The 21,558-nt window shown below is 39.6% G+C and overlaps 1 protein-coding gene across 1 annotated transcript in view; it reads right to left on the bottom strand.

Annotated features, from left to right (window-relative positions):
* ADAMTSL3 (ADAMTS like 3) overlaps positions 1 to 21,558 on the bottom strand; it is a gene marked incomplete at both ends in the record, with an annotated part of 176,040 nt that overhangs the window by 71,905 nt on the left and 82,577 nt on the right. The window contains 2 exons of the mRNA XM_080351451.1: positions 440 to 566; positions 16,001 to 16,237. Of these exons, the coding sequence (XP_080207577.1) occupies positions 440 to 566; positions 16,001 to 16,237 (364 nt within the window). The remainder of the gene's footprint in view (positions 1 to 439; positions 567 to 16,000; positions 16,238 to 21,558) is intronic.

The following is a 21,558-nucleotide window of genomic DNA, read 5'->3' as shown; positions in this document are numbered from 1 at the left end:
TCTTTAGATACTTTAAAAAAAAGAAAAGGCAAAGTTAAGTTGAAAACCAGGCACTTTCAATCACAGGCCACAATTTCCATAAAACCATCTATATGATGTTTCCATGATTTAAAAACATTGCTGCAGCATCACATATATAGCAACATGAGGATACCCTCTAAAATAAGCTGTGCATCTTGATGGTTATTCCTGATAGAATGAATTGAGTAGCTCTATAAAAAAATACATATCTCACATTCTTTCCTAGCTATACCCTAATGTGTGGTATCCCTCGTGGAATTTCAATAGACTAATCTAGCACAGACTTTACAATAAGTAGCTTTGGAAAACTGCAAACAAGTATGTAGTGAAAAGGTCAATACTCTGCAGTATTTCTGTTAATACACAAGCAGAAAACATAGTCAAGGACAAATTATCATAGGATCAATTTGCAACCTACTTTTTTCTGGTGAGACATGTGCCTTAGCTTGTCCCCTCACAAGCCTGCACGTTGAACCATCTCCTGCACAGACTCCACAGTTGTCTTCCTTGGCATTGCTCCCAAGTTGTCGATCACAGCCTACTGCCTGCCAACATCAACACCACAGTCAGAAGGAGGGCAAAGCTGTAGTAGACATGCTCAGGTTTCTGGAATTTTATTTATTATGTTTTCCTTTTGATTTTACGAGCTGGCCTCATTCTTTTAAAGCATATATAGCTATTTATGATTTTAAAAGCACGTTATCATTTCCATTATTATTTAAGGATGAATCACAACAACTGGTACATTAAGCTATTCAAACACAGGAAAACACATGAATCAATTTCCCACTATTTATGTGAATACCATTGAGTGTTACTCTTTCCAACACAAGAGACAACTATGCTATTTACAATTTATTTTTCATCACCTGTTCAATTATGTCTGAGAAAGGATTAATGGAATGAAATAAACCAAGTTAAATATTTAAATGGCACTCAGCCTTCAGCTTCATAGACAAGCAGCTGTGGGGCAGTGCCCATAATCTGGTATCTTGGCCATAAAAACTGAACTGGCATTCATGTAGATCTCCTGCTTGCCATTCACATCAATGTCAATCACAGATACATTTGCTAACCAGGTTTTAAAAAACTTGGATGATTTAGGTCTCACCTTTTGCATTTTTGTTTGTTTGTTTCTGAATATGAGACCTGACCTATAAAACTTTGCAATGGTTATTACAAAAACACCCAACCTTAAACACTTCCAAAAATTCCAAAAGTGAAGTTTTTAAAAACTGTCAGTTGAAAACTCTCCGGTTTCAACTCTAATGAAAACATTTTTCCAGGTTTTCCTTTTTCTTCATATCAGTCAGCCTACAAGAAGCATGAGACTGAAAATGGGAAGACAAAGAAAAATAGGTAACATTGACTAAAAGCACCTTCTTGCTGAAAGGGAGATAAATATTTGGTCTCACCTATCCTCACCATTTCATAGATGAAATTTGTAGGGAGTACCAAATGCTGAGCAACGTGTTAAAAAGCTTATATGCAGCTCCAAGTTTTCTCAAGGCAGCCTATATACCTCTTATATCCATACAACTCTGAGAAGTACAGCTAATTTGTCATGGACATGTGTATTTAACCAAACTGACAAACAGATAGAAAGTACTCTGGAAATTCACGGTTAAAACCAGTGCTAGAATCCTGAAACTGGCCAGCACACTCCTCTTCCTATATAAAAATGCTTGGAAGGGGCAGCCTGAGCTGCCAAGATCCACTGCAGCTGTGCTGTGCCAGAACCGACACGCGATCCCTCGGAGAGGCGAGGACCGGGGCCGCACGGCAGCGGCAGGGCTGGGGCCGCCAGCACCCGAGCTAACGCGCAGACACCCGCACCACACAAATCAGGCACCTCCGCTGCCAAACTCGGAGAAATGTGATCTTGAAGTTCACATGTCTATAGAAAAGACTGCAAAGCAGCCCCAGCTCCCACTCCTTTGCCTTATTTTCCTAATTCCCAGCAGGGTGACCATGAGCCAGCACTGGGTCCTTGTGGCCAGGAAGCCAATGGGACCGGGGGTGGGTTAGAAGGGGGTGGTCAGTAGGTCAGAGAGGTTCTCCTGCTCCTCTGCTCTGCCCTGGGGAGACCACACCTGGAATATTGTGTCCAGTTGTGGCCCCTCAGTTCCAGCAGGACAGGGAACTGCTGGAGAGAGTCCAGCGCAGGGCAACAAAGATGCTGAAGGGAGTGGAGGAAAGGCTGAGGGAGCTGGTCAGTTTAGCTTGGAGAAGAGGAGACTGAGGGGTGACCTCATTAATGTTTACAGATATCTAAAGGGTGAGTGTCAGGAGGATGGAGCCAGGCTCTTCTCGGTGACAACCAATGGTAGGACAAGGGGTAATGGGTTCAAACTGGAACACAAAAGGTTCCACTTGAATTTGAGAAGAAACTTCTTCATGGTGAGGGTGGCAGAGCCTGGCCCAGGCTGCCCAGGGGGGTTGTGGAGTCTCCTTCTCTGCAGACATTCCAACCCGCCTGGACACCTTCCTGTGTAACCTCATCTGGGTGTTCCTGCTCCATGGGGGAATTGCACTGGATGAGCTTTCCAGGTCCCTTCCATTCTGTGATTCTGTGAATTCCCTCTATCCTGCACTCTCGTAAGAGGAGGACAGTATGGAGGACAGTTTATGGCCCCTTCAGCTGAGAGACATGCTGCACTGAACAGCGACTCCTGACTAAAGATTGTAAATAAATTACTCTAAAGAAGATTATCTTCCTATTCTATCACCAATTAGCACTGAGAAATGAATGCAAACACCTTTTCGGAAACAGAAATCAACTGGGCCACTCTATCAACCAGAAAGCAGATACAATTTCACAGGATATAATAATATAGTGCTCAACACATTGGCCTCAGTCTCAACAACGTTCTTTCAGTTCCCAGCTCCACAACAGCCTTTTTGATCTTTGAAAACTTCCTGTGCTTTTCGATTCCAGTCTGTGAAAGGGTTTAACTGCACTTCCCCACCTCACAGGGATGTTACAAGAATAAATCTCCTCAAGATCCTGAAACATTCAAGACAGTGTAATGATGGGGACCATACTAGTAGTTGAGAGAGTCTGTCTATCTCTCGGGTAGATTTTTTAAGTATTTATTGTTCTCCACTCCTTCTCCTCCGCTTATTCACACTAAGATACTACTAGCACATAGAGGGAAACTGTTAGAACTACTTCAAGTGTAATCTCTCCCCAGATCTCACAAACGCATTTCCATTTCATAGTGTAATCTCATGTTCTAAATACTAAGAACCTGTTTATTCACTCATCAATTAATTCTCATATGAAAAATTAAACTGCACATTGTGATAGTCTGTGTAAGAAATTGAGATTTATATTAGTTTAAGCTGTTGTATATTCGTAGGCTATAGATCCTGCAAGCCTTTGGTGGGAGGAAGGTACTGAGCGAGCAGAGCACTAGCAAGACCAGCCCATTAAAGCCCAAAATGATAAAAATAAACATACATACCGAGCTGTTACACACAGTCACTATGAAAATAAACTCTTGTTGCATATAACGAAAATTATACAACTGTGCAAACACAAGGCACTATTGCATCCACCATGGAATGTAAGAAAAAAGATAATCAGCACAGCAGCATACTTCACAGGACTGTTTCATATAGTATTATTGCTTGCTTTTTTTTTAGAGTAATACACAAATGCCACAGAAACTAAACAGGAGTGCTAGCTGCAAGGGATTTCCCTGGATGTGGGAACAGCTTTCCGGCTCCCCTGCCAGCAAAGGTTCAGCCAGATGCACTCACCCTCTGCGGACTTCCTTCCGACATTATATTTACATCAACTGTTATGAATATCAAGCAATGCTATTCTAGATCACAATTTAGGCCTGAAATGAGCACAGAATTTCAGATTTTGTTGAACAAGAAGTACCCAAAAAATCTGCAGGTTTTAATGTGACAAGCCTGAACTTTAGACCTAATTCAACAAGTGTTGCTACCGTGCGATCTTAGTGAGCCAACACAAGGGTGGGGTGTATTTCAAGCCTGATTGTCTAGATTCTGCCTTTTTCATCTGTTTGTAAAAGCTTGATGATAAGTAGTATTTCTCAGACAAGCGCACAGCCATGGATCTCACCAAAACAACGGGAAGGTGCAAGGTACAGCTTTCAGAATCAGGCCTCAAACACATCTGCTAATTTGGCACCAAACATCATGAATTTAAGGTACTCATATTTTAGCCAACAACTATTAGAAAAGCACAGTTTTGGAAGCAGCATTTTAAGAGAGCACATGTGTATTTGCAAGCAAATCTGCAATAAGGACGAGAAAATGATATACGGCAGCAGCCTTCCTCAGCTCACACGCCATCTCAGCGAGCCAAAGAGCTCTGATGGTTTTCACTATTAAGGCAGTTGTTAGGGTTAATTTACCCCACACTGCTCGCTGTTTACACAGCGAAGGGATGAGCGATAAACATTACAGGCAGATTGGGAAAACATCTGCAGGATTTCAGGGCATATTCAGAAATAATTATATTAGGTGATTTTAACGTAGGCTGCATAAATGAAATAAATGATAACACGCACTGTGTAATGGAAGGAGTGGGACCCTGTCAAGTAAGGAAATCTGCAATCATAAATACCATTATTCAAAAAAAAGATACAAGCATTGTAATGACTATGTTGGAAATGAGCTTCTCAGACAGCTGGGAGAATACTATCCAATAGGTAACAAGAAGAACAATAAGTGGAAACTTAATATAAAATAAAGAATTGAGAAAATGGGTGCTTTGTGCATTTAATAAATTGGCCATGATGGGGTCTCTATGAATTTGGATATGATGGTGGGATTATTTTCAGGAAGAGATGCCCAATTCATTACTATTTCAGGACAGAACATTAATATATTATTTGACTGTGTTCTTCTAATGAAAAATATAGAAATATGAAAAAGAATAATACCATTTTCTCAAAAGAAGTTGGGATAGAAATAATCTGATCAAGCTGCCAACAGAAATGCTCATCTGCTTCAACCAAGTTATAAACCAAATGTCATATATATATATATATATATATATAAACCAAATGCCAGTGCTATTGTGAAAGACAATACCGAAGGGTGTTAAATATTTTGTAGCATGCTTAGAATAGTCTATGTAAGTTCAGAAAGGCAAAGGAAGAGCAAAAGGTCAGGGTATAAAATACTGCAATCCAGATGAAAGAGAAAAATGAAATTGCTGCTGATACGTTAGGGGTGACTACGGAATGCTACAAATATTTTTGCAAATATGAATCCAAAAATCACTCAGGAGCTCCCACAGCTGTTTCTTTAGCTCTTATTCATTTAGTAGGATTTCAGCTGAAGAATTAGACTTAAATAAATAAATAGAGCATGTTAATTTTGATTTATGAAGGTCAAGGTATAATGTGTTAAATTCAAGGATCTTCCTCTCCTAAGGAGTTGCCTATAGTAAATTACAATGAGAAAATGGACAGGACTACAAGGTGACAGATTTTTAACTGAGCTTCCAATACGGCAAAAAAGCACTGGAATGAAAAATCTGGAACATCTCAAACCCCCTTCAGGGTCTTCTCTTAAGAAACATAAATACAAACATGGACTAGAATTGCCAATGCAGAGCCCAACGCAGGAGCAGCTTTTGCAATTCCAGCTTTCGCTTGCTAGACCAACTGACCACTCACCTCCAGCTGCAGGCACTCTCTTTCATAATAGGCACAACACCATTTTTTGTAGAACACGTTCCACTGAGGTGAGTTGTCAATTATAAAATTATGTTTCTGGGATGTTAATAACTCAAGATGACTTCAAATAAAGAACCTGAAGATATCCTATGCTCTTCAAAGGAAGAATACTGAAGTGAAACATGAGTAAAACAAGAGATCTGTGCATAAAGAGCACCATTTAAGTGTTAAGTATCATTATTACTATCAAAAGCATGATATTATCTACCGCAATATACATAATTTTATATATATATATATATATACATATATATATAAAACATTTCTCTTTAGAAAGGGCGTCTCCTTCTATGGTCTTCTGGAGCCAGAGTTCGCGGTACAGCCAGAAAAAACAAACATACTGAGTTCTGCTAATAGAAATGGCCACAGAAGAATAAATCACTGCTGTTTTTATTTGTGACAGAGACATAAATTCTACGAAACATTAAGGCTGAAGTTGCACTAGTGCCATTCTTTCTCTACCTGCTGTGTCTTAGACTAAGCTCTTTAGCAGACAGACCATTTAAATATCCAGCAATGTGTATGTTAAATACTATATCTTTTTCTACGTTGACTAATAAAGTTTTGATTGATATAGACTGCCATTTATCAGAGATTCCATTAAAATGAGAAGTTACATTTTTCAGGGTTCTACGTTCGCTCAAGGGGCCGGCAGCAATCAAGGAGTGATTCCCTTTATTAATGTGATTGGGTTTAATAAAATAAAAACAGAAAATCAATTCAACAAATACCTCAATATGACATAATTACCGTCCCTCAATGGGACAATGCTCAGGGAAACGCATCTGAAGGCTGCTCTGTCTGCATTCACACTCGTGTGCCTCCACCGAGCCGGCTGTTTCAAAGGATGCACAACCGTGTGTACTCATGAAAGAGACCGCTACGGGATTTCAACAGAAGCATACAGGTAGCACTGATTAATAGTTACATTCAGCCAATGCAGAAAACCCAGGAAATATTTTAAGGGAAAATGCTCAATATACTTAAAATCTTAAAGAAATTGTGTTGAGCAAGGAACTGCAGTGCAGAACACACAAATGGAGATGATAGTTGGATTTCTTCACAAGAATGTGACAGTTATACAGGGGATCCTTCTCCTCAACGGCTGAACAATCTGTAGTTATCTCAGTACTTGATGCGCAGTAGGTTTTGTTCTAAAGTTGGATAATGACAGATACGTGATGGCAACATCTCACTAAGAGAACCCTGTGTTTCTTGGACCACTGATCTGCTGAAGGGTGGCAAAGACTTTGTGGACAGGGTGCAATGGGGTTTTCACTGTCTGCGAAATGTGTCAGGATGTGAAAAATATAGAATGAAAGTAAACTATTGCATCAAACAGATCCGGTGAAGCGGTGCGACTGCCCTGCCACCAGGATAGTAGTACCTTAATTGTTAGAAGCAAACTGTTTATTTCAGCCTTATGAGAGATCAGAACTAAGATAAAAATGGAACAAAAACATTTACATACTTTTAAAGGTTATCAGCATTGCGCAAAATACAAGATAACCTCAGAATTATTTCCGGCAAAAATATCTTCTGCAAGTCTTGTGACTTGACTAAGAAAGGACACATGTTTTATTTCAACAGTTACTAGTTAAAGAAGAACATAGAGAAAAATCCTTACATACCCAAAAAAGATAAATCTCTGCTGTAGTTTATTAGAATCACTCTCAAAAGGGAAAAATAAAGTCCTCAGGGTCTTGGTCAGGGAAAAAGGATTTCTGTTTCTACGAACACAGACACACCACAAAATCCAAAACTCTGAGAAATTAAGGCTGTAATTTACTGTTCAGCTGCATGTGCTATCGCAGTCCACAGATCTCACTGCATCAATGTCAGCTATTTGTTGCATTTTCTCCTGCTCTACTTGTCTTAGCACAGACTCACAGTATGGGCAGATGTTGGGAATGTCTGCATCCACACAACAAATAATTTTAAATATGGCTATGGGAGTTAATGGTAATAAAAACATGAGTATAAAACCCGTCATGTGAAAATCCTGCTCTGTCTTTGTCAATATTTTCCATGTATCTTCGTCCTGCTGTAAAACTGCTGTCATTCAGAGCCCATCTATTCATTTAGTTTTCAATTTCTGCTCACATCATCTGCTTTGTGATAACTTGAGTTTACACTTTATTTCTCCAGAGATAAAATATGTCCCTGGAGAGAATATAAAGAAAAAACTCCCACTGTCTTTCCCATGCTCATCATCTGCAAGTAATTGATTCTGACAAGCAGAGGGAGAGATAGCAGAATATATCTTCAATTAAGAAAGTCACTTTTCTTTTTCCAAATTACTTTTAAAAGCTGTGTGGAATATCAGCTCTCAAGCACCACTTTCAAATTCTGATTTATCCTCATTAAAGACTTAACTTGGTCTCAGACACAATTTTGTCCTCACATGGTCCTGTCTCACAACACAGTTATGTCTAAGCTCAGCCTAACAAAGGCCTGATTGTGGCCCAGGTTCTCACATCTCTGCAACTGAGCCGTGCAGGTCCATAGCAGCCCAGACAAGCTGACATGGGCTTCAGCATATGTTAATAAACAGAGTGCAGCCCTTTCAGCGACCTGGGGTATGTGCTCCGATTAACAGTGAACGCTCCCACCCACCACGTCACAGCAAGTGAAGCAGCAATCCCAGTTGCTAAACTGAACAGGTATTAGTGGCAGTGGGAGTAAGAAAATTTCCTGTGTAAGGATTTTCAGCTGTTCGCAGATGAGGAAGCAGGGAGTAAAGGAAAAGTGTGCCAGAATGCAAACCTCACAACAGAGGCATAAAATAATTCAGAATGATGGGCACAAGGAGATACACCGCAATATTCAAATTCCCCAGCCATCCATACAGAAGAAAAGTGTGTAAAGCAATAAAAAGAAACCCAGAAGATAAAAAAAAAAATGTAGTGTATAAAATTCACTGCATATTAAGGGCTCCTAAAAAGACTTTGCACATATTTCTGCAAACATTTTATATCTGAAGGCAAAAGGCTAAAGAGTGTTCCGCCATTCTGTAAATCCACTCCCATCATATAAAGCGAAGTGTTTCCAAAGCATTTAACTCTTACTACAGGATCTGTCACTCAGACTGTACGACCACCCAGCCGGGAAGCAAGTACCCTTTCCCACACAGTTTCCATTTTAGAAAATACATATGCACACACTCAGAGGGTAGGACACAGATTCCCACCGGGCTTCTTGTTTGTGAGAATGCTTTCAAAAAATATATCAATATATGGAATCAGATTACTCTGCTGCTTTTCAGGCTGGGTCCTGCCAAGTCTGCCTCGCTACATGAAAGTGAAGTTCGCACTGGGGGATTTGAGGGTCACTGAGGCTCTAGTTAAGGATGGCAAAGGAATCAGGAGTTTTTCTGTCACTGCGCACATGCTTTGGGACCTTGCTGGAAACTCAAATGGCTTTTGCACAAAGCTCACTAAAACAAAGCAAGACTTGGCAGACAGAGTCACTTAGGGAAAAAAGAAATATAGATAAGAAGCTAGAGATGAGAAAGAATCCACCACTTATCTGACAAGGAAGGATACACTCAGACAGTAAGAAATCCCTGTGGGGAGTATTTCTCCATAAGAAACAGTAGGAAGAAGAATAAAAGAAGATCTGAAAAGAGACATCAGTTTCCAGCAGCAGTGAGCGGCTGCAAATTAAAACCAAGTGATTCTAAAGGAACTTTTCAGTGTCTGGGATGATCCTATTGTCATCTGCAGTAAAAGCACATCTCTGAGTTACCAATAATGTCATCACAAGGGAACCACTACACCGAGGTGGACTGGGACACTGAAAGTGGTGCAAGTGCGTCTATGGATAAGGTTTCCTCCATGCTCCAAAACATACTTTGCATGTTGGCTCATTAATAGTACTGAGGAAAGAATGCCAGCTTCAGTATAAATGTTGACTTAACGTAGAGCTACCTCGAAACCAGTTCTTCCTATGAATAATTACTTGAGGTTTGAAGGCTTTTTTTTGGATAAAAAGGCAATGCTCATTAAAAACAAACAAATAAATAAGATAAAAGAAGGGTTTTTAACTGCTATTCAAGAATTAACTAACATGCAAGAAACACAGCCTTATGTCTGCAGTAACACTGGATGGGAAGGAAACATTGCTTTTTAAGTAACCGAGCACCAAACCTCCTGTGCATATTAGGGAGTCCTTTAACAAAATATGTATCTACAGGAACCCAAAGGGAAAGTACACAAAACGTATTAAATCGGCACTTTGAGAAAGCGACTCAGAATAAAAGGAGTCCAGATTCAGAAGAAATTAATAATCTGCTATGATTGAGTTTTAAGCATGAGCAAAACACACACACACACAAAAAAGTGCAATATTCTTCCAAAAACTTATAGAAACTGTTTGCAATAACAACTGAGACCAATATTTACAGCAAGCCTAAGAGTGTATTGTTGGCAAGTGAGATGCCTACTTACCATATCATGACACGAGGCAGAAAAGAACTAGTATGGCAAAAGTCGATGGCACTCCACTTGACAAATGTGTTCTGATGTCAGCTGAATTTATGCCATATGCTACAAAGCATCGTGTAGTGTCTGCCTTTTTTGGAACATAAACAACTTGCTGACACTAAATGGAAAGTTCATTGCTGGATTTACATCATCTTTGACCTAATTGTGACAGCCTAGGACAGAACTACTCAGGCTGTTCCCTAGGACTCCAGATTTTTTGGGTGATGCGTGTATTTATTGTCCAAACACATGACTCCATATTGGGAAAATTACCACTGTAATCACTTCAGGTACTGACTTAAGTAACACCCCATCCTGCATTTTGGTAAGAAAAATAGAGAAAAGAAAAAAATCCACCACAACAACAACAAAAAAATCACACACCACATGTGTGTCTGCATGAATTAAAATAAATAAAATAGAATAAAATATAAATGAGAGAGAGGCAGGGTCCCGAAGCAGGCAGAGTAACAGGGTAAATGTTGCCCACACATGTGTCTGACATGCAGATGTTTTTAAATGTCTCCACCCACATCCAGATGGGCACAGCAGGAACATATTATATGAAAAAAAAGAAATGCGTTGGGAGTTGTGCAGAGACTAGAAAAACTATCAGAAGTTAAGTGTGAAAATCCTCCCAGCAGTGAAGTTTTGACCTGTCCCCATTTAACACAACAGCCTCAGCTATTTGCTTTGGTAACAGAAGCGTAGCGGTAGCAGACTCAAACGTCATCAAATGGTTTGGCTGAGCTAAGCCTCAAGCAACCCCAAAATATCCTATTAACTTTTCCAATAAAATTTTCCCTGCTCCACCGCCTTTAGATTTTACTTCCCCTGAAGCCTCAAACCTCTTACCCAGTGAGCACTTTAGTCACGTCATGGTTTTCTTTGCTTGTCAAAAGAAGTGCAAAGAATCAGAACTGAAGCTGGACAAGGGGAACGCATCGTCCTTGTAAATTCATACGCTGCCAAGGAGAGAGCTGAATAAGAATCCAAGAGGCAGAATTAGTGATGCAACCCTGACTTACCAAGAATAAGAAAAGAGATGAACGTCAAATCAGGGGCAGGGGGAAGAGAAGGAGAAGGGGAAGCTGAGATCTTATGAAACCTGCCAAATTTGAGACAATAAATGAGCAAAACCAGCACCAGTTGCAAAGGGGCTCAGGGAAGCCCATCTCTTTACACTAACTCTTTGGTGCTCGCAGGCATAAAAGCAGAGATATCCACATCAGCAGTATGACATGTTTATTTAGATGAGTTAACTGTAAAAACACTTGCCAAGTTATTTGCAGGTTGTGCCAAGTATATGTCAGAACCCAACAGACTGATCTTATAGCAACAATTGCAGAGAATGACAATTCCGCCGTCTCTCAAACAGCAGTTGACTAAACTAATTCTCTTTTCCCTGAAAAGATCAGATGTGAATTTGTATTCTCTTCCTGCTTGAACAGGAGAGGCAACAAAACTCGGTGCCGCTTTCTGAGAAGTTCCCCACCTCCTGCGGTCCCTTGCACAAGGAACCAGCCTTTCTGCCCTCTACATTTTAAACAGGAGAAACTTGCCATGTGTGCAAAAATACCTCAGCAGTAGCCAGGGACTTAAAGGAAACAAAGTGAAAGCACCTGACAACTCCTGAGGTTAAGTTATGCATCAATTAAACTGCATAAGTCGCGGCATAGGACACATCCAAAACATACATATATATATATCACAGTATCACAGTATGTTCTGGATTGGAAGGGACCTCAAAAGATCATCTAGTCCAATCCCCCTGCTGGAGCAGGAACGCCTAAGTGAGGTTGCACAGGAACATGTCCAGGTGGGTCTTGAATGTCTCCAGAGAAGGAGACTCCACAACCTCCCTGGGCAGCCTGTTCCAGTGCTCTGTCACCCTTACTGAGAAGAAGTTTTTTCTCAAATTTAAGTGGAACCTCTTGTGTTCCAGCTTGATCCCATTGCCCCTTGTCCTATCATTGTTTGCCAACGAGAAGAGCCTGGCTCCATCCTCATGGCACTCACCCTTTATATATTTATAAACATTAATAAGGTCACCCCTCAGTCTGCTCTTCTCCAAACTAAAGAGACCCAGCTCCCTCAGCCTTTCCTCATAAGGGAGGTGCTCCACTCCCTTAATCATCTTGGTTGCCCTACGCTGGACCCTCTCCAGCAGTTCCTCGTCCTTCTTGAACTGAGGGGCCCAGAACTGGACACAGTATTCCAGATGGGGTCTCACCAGGGCAGAGTAGAGGAGAAGGAGGACCTCTCTTGGTCTACTAACCACCCCCCTTCTAATACATCCCAGGATGCCATTGGCCTTCCTGGCCACAAGGGCACAGTGCTGGCTCATGGTCATCCTGTTGTCCACCAGGATCCCCAGGTCCCTTTCCTCTACACTGCTCTCTAATATGTAATTTCCCAACCGATACTGGAACCTGGGGTTGTTCCTGCCCAAATGCAGGACTCTACACTTTTCCTTGTTAAATTTCATTAGGTTATTCCCCGTCCAACTCTCCAGCCTGTCCAGGTCTCATATATATATATATATATATATATATATATATATATTCTTTTTTTCCTGGAGATGTTCTCTCACAGAGAAACATATTTTTGTGAAATTAGAAGGAATACTGACAGAAAAAAAAAATAATATGGAAAAATAATATGGAAGGGATGAAGAAACGGATTCTCATCATCTCATCAACAGTATAGAAGACTTCCAGTGCCTGCTTCTGGAATGACCGATTTCTCCTGCTACTACTCAGCTTATTCCAAAAATGGATTACATTTCCAAGTATCTCATATCAGCTATACACATGAATACTACAAAATATTAACAGGAGACATTGAAAGTAGCCATTTTACATATACCTTTCAACCGTTCTTCACAAAGTTGGATCCAATCTAGACAAAGTGAATTTTATGCTACGCATGAAAGTTGGGAGATGTTTGAAGTCGCTGTGGGAGACACTGGAAACCTCACAGCACTCTGAGCAAGAGTCTCACAAGCCCCTGGCTTCTACATCCAACAAGCAAAAGCTTGTATTAGAAGAGGAGACATCCCTAAGAATATCGCAAAAGAAATGTATGATTTGGCAAGTGCTTCCAGAGCGTACAAAGGTATATCCTATTTTAAATGTGCAGGGTAATGAACGTTGCTGGATACCACTGTGAAGTACTATTGACAAATGCTGTCTCTTCTGTTTCAGAGGCAGCAGATGCATTGTGTGTTGGTACAACTGGTATTGGAACTGCACAGTATACATAGAAGTCACATAAAACCCACAGCAAGGTCCAGATAATATATTAATGTTGCTGTAATCCACACACCAGTCTTCTGCCAAATGTGTCAAATTTTCCCCTATAATGGAGCTATTTTGCTCACTGGGCCATATCCTGCATTTTTGAGTCGCACACATTTCAGGAATTTAACAGAGCAACAACCACTTGCAGAGAAAGAGAACTAATTGCAATAACATATCCATTCTATATAAAATTGTTCTGTTAATAAAACTTAAGATTACAATATTTCTTTGCTAACGAGACATAGGCAAAGAAGTCTATGGCAAGCCACAAATGTCATTACTCCCCTATTTATACTAACTGTTTAAAGTCAATAGTGTAACTCTGATAATAAATATATCTACAAATGTAGATTTCCAGTAGAAAGATACTAACAATCAATTCACTCAATGACAACACGCACTCATTCATCTTGGATACTAACATTTGTCACCCTGAGTGACTGGTGCTCATAACAACCGGTTCAAAGTTAGTGAGCCTGAAGTTGTTAAAAAAGTCATTATGTTAGTCACTGATATCACCTACAAATGTATCTTATAACCAGGCACGCAGGGCACATTGTACATGTACCTTGTCTGTGCAAGGATGAGTCTCATTCCTGCTTCTGGCTGCCCAAAGCCTTTCAGCTGAGGCAGAAAATGTGCCGATACAGAGATGCAGCGGATAGAGAGAAAAGCCTGGGTAGGACTGGTGGAACTAGGCAGGATGCTCAGCTGAATGAATATCAGCTGGCTAGAACCAAAACTGGGAAAAATGAAAACTGATGATACTCAAGACAAGAGTCCCAAAGAATTATGACATTGTCCTCCCTCCTGCATTCCTGTTCTCCAGTTATTAAGGCAGCACAATGTACTGGGATCTTACGCTGGTCCATTGTCCTGGTTTTGTTAAAAACGAGTTTCTCTTTCAGTGAATTTTGCCTGTCAGCTAAAGCCTTCATATTAGCTGTATTTTCCTGGAGAACCAGACACATGTTTTGGTAAAACCTAGCAATGGAATGCAAACTTATTGATAAGCATGGATGGACATCTCACGAGAGGGGCGACGAGAAACGACTGACCAACTGTGTATAACATTCCATTCACGTGAATACTTCATATAAAATGGGAGATCACAAGGATCTCGACCCTTCTTTTTCCCTTTTTCCCTTCTGTTTATGGCCGACATCAGGAGAGGACCTTGCCAGTCGTCCCTGCGAACTGAGGCCTAGTGAGAGACTGAATCCAGCTCTGGTTGGCTGTGGAGTCTAATCCAGGACTTTGGGTGCTGGCTCTGCAGTTGCTGAGACTTTCAAGATTGGTTTTGTATATATTGTATTATTTTCTCTATTCTTATTAATAGCATTAGTAAAACATCTTTAATTTTTTCCAACTCTCTTCTCTCTGTCCTTCTTTTTTCCTCCCAATCGCCTCTCCTGAGTGGAAGGGGGGAGAGGGAGGGGCAAAAAGGGGGAAGTGGGGGGGAGAGGGGGTTAACAATACATCTGCCAGGGTTTTATTGTCACCCCGCAATCTTAACCCTCGACATCCATACAAAAGAAATTAAAAGCTAGAACTGTCTGTCTTTGTCTCAAGGTTGTCAGGAGGTTGGGTCACCTGGACCAGGCCAGGTCAGCCCATGAAGATGCAACATCTCCTGACGGGAGCTGTGTCTGGAGATGAAAACAAGGCAATGAAGAAGCTTCATCCGGTGAAGTGTCGGCAACCTGCCAGCCAGTTCTGTTCTCATACTCGGAGGTTCTGACCAAATTTTCAGGTTGACATGAACATTCTAAAAGCCTGAGAATGCCTCTTCCATCAAGGGACTTCCCAGATGCAAGCACGTCAGCAAAGGGTTTGGAGACTGTGAGATCCTTGTTTGTTATTTTTAATGTTTTTATCAGACAGGCCCTCCATTATAGATTGCAAACCTATAAATTCCACAGGTATCCAGGAATTAAAGATTCAGCACTTACATTGTGGAAAGGTAAGGAACTTACCTTGAAAACATTTTATTACTGTAGACATATTTATTGCATGGACTCAGAACTTATTAATGGAATGAAGAGGTGAGACTAACACACACGCAGACATACACTCCGCACCCTGCCCTTCAGTTCTTGATCCCAGGAGATAAAAGACTCTGAGAAGGAACAAAATGAACCTGAAGGCTGTGTAATTCCATCACACTCTGACAAACATACTAGAGGTTAGAAAGCTATAACTAGTTTCACTAATTTTTCACACATCTAAATAGAAGGGTACATGAATCTTGCTGGCCTTTTATTTATATATAGAAATATCAATGGCTAAGGCAGTCAGGAGCTTCTGTGTGCAAGAGAAAGGTGAGTTATCTACAAGCCATTTGGTAGCGTCTGCAGATACGTCTAAAGTAAATTGATACACAAAGATGAAAAATAAACAAAAAGAGCTCATTTAATGTGCAAAGTGTCTCACAACACCGGTCACATTTAGATTTACACTGTGAACATACCTGGCATATTCCACTGATGCACATATCCAAGGATTCACTATTGCAACGGGTACCATCGAGTACTTTTGGGGCAAGCTCCACAACCAAGTTCTTCCCCAGCGCCTGACATTTCAGGGCACACGGTGCAGTAGGATCATTATACACAGGGATCCACTCATAAAAATGTCCCTGGTATTTGACATCATTGTAGGCTGAACACTGTTGTGCTCTGAAGTCACCAACATCCGAAGGGCAGTCCTAAAAACAAACCAAAGGAAAGATTTTGCTTAAGAAGGGAATATTTTGCATTTCAATGAAGTTTTCTGATGATCAGCTTGTTTCAAGAACTGATCTGCTATGACAAATGTGCCCTATTGGAAGGTTTTAATGTGTGAATTAAAACAATTTATACTGCTTAATCCATTGTTTGCAATGCAAGTAATGGAATATCATGCATATCCCAGTAATAACAACATAACTGATATGAGAGGACAACTAAAAACGCTATTTTTTAATGACATTATATAGTACACTTAAAGTCTGGTTCTGCAATAAAAATCAGCTTCTAAAGGAACCTATGTGTTTTAAGTGACTGTAATGAGAGGTCTGACATTAAATACGTCTCTTTTCAATAGCTCTTTCCACTTAAGGATTTCTGAGCACTCTGCACTCATTCATCAATTCATACATCAGAATAACGAAAGAGGTATTATTGCTACTTATACATAAAGAAATAAGCATTTGTCTAATTAATTGTACAGTATTGCTCAAAGGGTTCAAGAGCACTAGGAGGAGACAACAGCACTTTCAGTGCTTAGTTCTTTAATCTAATTACAAAACACCTTTGCCTCCTGGAAGCAGTAAAGCTTACTTTATTGAAATAAAATATACTTCAAAATGGTAACTATTGATTATATAGTTCCAGTTCTAATGAGACAGCTCTGTATGTTCTGCCATACAGGGCCTTAGAATATACAGCTGAAAGACCAAATATGAGAACTGTTTGAAATAAAATATTCTAAAATATTTTTTCTCCATAAAGCATTGCACCCAAACAATGATGTTAATATTAAACTATGGTGACAGGAATGGAGATGAAGACTGATTTATTCAAAAATAACTTTGGTAAAATACTGACAAAGGAGTTATAGTGTGTCAAACAATTTCTCAGTGAAGACTTCATTTGAAAGTATGTCCAGTCAAACAGCCCATACGCCAGACTAAAAGGATATTCTTCAAGGAATTCCAACTGCACATATAAGCCAGATGTGAGGCTGGTTTTAACAAAGTTTTGTTTTCGTTGGATATAGGAGTGAAAGATTGTGATGTGTCAGCTGAACTTAGCGAACTTATTGCCAAGTACTAGTTAGCAATACTAACCCTGAACACAGCTTCAACCTTATCGGTGAACTGAACCTTCACCGAAAAAAGCTAACGAAATCCTGAGTGCATTACACAGTACTAAAGATTAAAACGTACATGAGAGAGGTTTGAATTCCAGTCCAACGCTCTTAACAACATTGTCCTAACACCTATTCGCTCCCATGAATCCGGATGAGTTGGCATTGCATTAGCTCAATACTTTGACAATGCTTTAGAGACTTTTTTCCACCATAGAAAACAGTAACTTAGAAATGTCTCAGGTTTATTTATAGTCTGCATAAAATACCTTCTAAAATCAGTATTCTCCCTACTGATCAACAGGTGCGGTTTTTGCAACTGAGCACCAAGCAATTCGCTGAGAATTCCCAGTAATGCTTTTCAACCCTGTCCAGTGCTACATTATACAGTGAGAAGATGTCAGAATGATGCTAATACATTTTGTATTATTTTTAATCTGGGATAATTCTAGTTTGAGCCATATTTTTTTTAACTATAAAATGATGGAAATTACAGTTACTGTAATACTTTGAGAGTTTTACCTTTGCAAAATCCCCCAAGTCAGAGCTTCTAAAAACATCAAGCAAATACTATTAGAAACCACCCTTATTTACTGCAGTGTTACTCCAGAGACATTCACCAAGTTTGCACTGGTGTGAGAGCAGAATTTGGCTCTGACTTATCTGTCACCTCTCATTTTGCACAATAGCAAGTATAAAAATCGGAGGAGATTTCAGGGTTCATATGGAAACCATATGGTTCCCTTCCACCAGTGCAAACAGAAGAGTAGCTAAGGATAGAAATAATAAGTGGAAGTTAGATTCAGGTAAAGTTAGAAGCACTGTTTTGGAGTGGAGTTACTCAGCCATGCACAGCTACCTTGTCATCACAAAGAATTAAAGAGCTATCTGTAAAATAGGCAGAGCGATGGCCTTAGGCTGAGTTTTGACAGGCTGTTGTTACAATTCATTATCGCTTGGTGTTGATGCAACGCCAAGACACAAACACCACAATGTCAGGATGTCAATCCATGGTTACTGTATGTTTCTCATTGAGTCAACATAAAGCAGCTCCTTCCTTCCACTTGCTTCCTGGCTGCTTGAAAGCAAGTGAATTCTCATCTCCCCATTCTGTTTTGGCATCTTCAAAGAACACAAAGTGATCCTGGCAACTCGATTCACATGCCAGCTCCACCTGCTTTATGTTTGAGCTGTGTTCAAAAGCAGCAGTATAAAAAGAGTATCACACAAAGGGATATCAAGGGGCTGAAATTATTATCGTTTGCATTATATCAGAATTTGGATGGCAACCAAGTTGAGATGCCTGTTTTCCTGGGAACAATACCTATTTGTACAAAGAAAGTTTATACTCTAAACAGAAATACAACAAAGCACAGAAAGGAATGTAATCAAGACAACAAGAGGACTCGTAAACTTGAGGTTAATTCTATGAGAGTGGGCCCAAAAAGAGAGAGGGAGTTTAAAAGATGATAATGATAATGAGGAAAAGGGGGGAAACAAGGTGTAGGACAGGCAGGCAAAGTAGAGCATGTTTGGGTAGTGGGCAAGGCCACCATCAGACTGCGATACATGGGCCCCAACCCTCACCTTGTTTGGCTGGTTTGGTTTTAACCTATTTCACACATCAATTCATTCAATCATTCCCTCTTCCCTTTCACTATTCCACTTTTTTTTTCTTGTTTGTTAAATATTTTTGCTACTAATTCCAGGATTTTTCAGATTTCCCAATTTCAGCAGTAGCTTTTGCTTTCCACTCAATCCATTGAACCATAGCCAGGCTGTTCATAGGTTTGCACACCACAGAAGGAGCTGAAGACATGTCTATGAGGTCTAATACATGAAAATGTTGGCAAAACAATCACATTGAGATCTTGTATTGGAATGGAGCGTCTATATGACATGACTTACAAACATTATTAGATCCAAAAAAGATGCTTCAGACACGACTACCATCCAGGTTAAAAATACATATATGTATTCCTGTTCTTTTTGTGACAGATGATTAAAAACTACTGCATTCCAGGGCTGGTTTATGAAATGTATCATTTAGTTTTGGCAGTGAGTGCTCTTAGCCTTCGAAAACAAAGCTAACCTGGGAAATGTGTATCTTTGTAGGCAGTGTTCATGTACAAAATATGAAGGTTGCATCAGACCCTGTGACTCCTGCCAACAATCACTCCGCTGAAAAAAGCACAAAAGAGAAGGCAAGAAAATTCCCAGTAAAAATGATGACACCAAAGAAAGTCTAGCCCTTTGTCTAGTTTTAGTTGTTGAATCTCGTGTTGTTGAAACCAAGCCAAAAACCATGAAGTCATTGTTTTGTTTTCTTTTTGAAATTAGCTTCGGGTTCTATGTTTTTCCTAGGCAATTTTCAGGCCGCTTCTTAGCTAAATCAAGATACCCGAGCTAGAAACCCCAGCCACAAGAGCCATGCAGTGCAGCAGCATTACAAATATAAATTAAAGAAATGAACAGATTAGGCAGAAACTATGCAACTCAATGTGAAATATCATAGGACTAAAGGTAGGCACAGTTCAGCCAAGATTTTCTGAATGGGATAAATGAGCTGGTTAAGAAGCAGAGGCTGGGACAATAATCTGATGAATATGTTGAACAAGTGTGAGCATTAGCTGCATATAATAAAAGTTTATAATGGAATTAAACACGGGCAAATCTGTTACAAAATAGTGTCTTTTCTTGCTGTAGAAGAGTCACTCTGGCAAAGGTACAAGTCACTTTTTGGCACAAAAGAATGTGAAATTTATGGGGAAATGGCCCAAATAACTTGTTCTATGAATAGGACCCTAAAGGATTATCTTAAACACTTCCATATAGTGCACATCATAGCATTAGAATGTAACAGTATATACAAAAATGGAAATATAAAAAAAGAGGGGTTAAGAAAGACTGAAAATCTCATTGAACAGCATATAATGAATCATTTATATAGTTTATTTCTCTAAAGTTTCTAGAAAAAAAGCTGAAAGCATACACGCAGTTGTAGGAAATCGTGCACCTGGCATCTCAGTTATGATCAAAAGATAAGAAGGCCATACATACGCCTTAATCTCAGCAATTATTTTGTTGTTAAGACCTTGAATTAATTTTTTGATTGAAATATCACTAATATTATTCTGAAACCATGTTTGAGTTCAATGAACTTACTACTATTCTATTACAAATCCAGATGAAATCAATTTTCTGGTAAAATGATTCTTGTTCTTTTCATTAGAATGACACACATATTAAGTTGTGCTTCATTTGTACTCCCCAATATAGATGTTAGTGGTGTAATGTATCACGTAGCAAAATTACATTTGCAGACAACTTTACACTGTGTATATATACTGAATGTCTCATGTGGTTACCAATAATACCCACTAATGTGGAAGAAAGCTAGTTTAAACTCTTAATTTTCAAACTAAAATTTTACTCCTGAAGTGAGAAGCATTCATTAGGAACGATGCTTTAGGGGAAATTACAGCATTTGAAACAAAACCGGCCTAGTAGTCCCAGGTTTACATTAGGTGTAAGCTCCCATTTCAAGGTTAAGTCAGGTCTAATACTAAGTTTGAATCCAGTGACGCCAAATTCAAAGATCAACTGTATTAACAGTGGAAAGTTCATGAAATATATTTTTCTCAGGAGTTCTCAATTATCTGATCCACCATCTAAGAAAAACCATTCCTGAGAGATATTCTGGCTGTATCTGAACTGAAATGGAAACTTGATTCTTTTCAGACATGCCCCAAAAGCAGAACTGAATAGGCAGCTTCCTGTCTGGAAATTAACATTTGAATCATCATAAATTCAAACAGACTCACACACAAGACGCTTACCACTTATCGCTTTAAAATATACCTCAGAGTTAAAAACCAGGCCCCAGTGACTTCAGAAAGGATATAGTAATCATCTTAATTTTCTCCATGCTGAAGCAAGGAACGCCTTCATTTCCATCAGATTTATACTGCATAATCCTTTAAATGAACACAATCGCCCTTAGGTATCCTAAAAGCATGTAGACCCTGGCTTACTGCAGAAAATATGCCCAAATTGCTTTCATTTTTGTCCTTTTTCTGTACACTTGGTAGTTTTTTAGTCCTCTCACTGGAGGAACAACGTATATACTTGGCTTGTTGGCACTGTTGCATAGGAAGCTGTAGTGCATGGGATCAAGCA

Source organism: Nesoenas mayeri, assembly GCF_963082525.1.
Source record: "Nesoenas mayeri genome assembly, chromosome: 11".
NCBI lineage: Eukaryota > Metazoa > Chordata > Aves > Columbiformes > Columbidae > Nesoenas > Nesoenas mayeri.
Note: the sequence above shows the minus strand (reverse complement) of the source record. Positions and strands in the feature narration are given on the sequence as shown.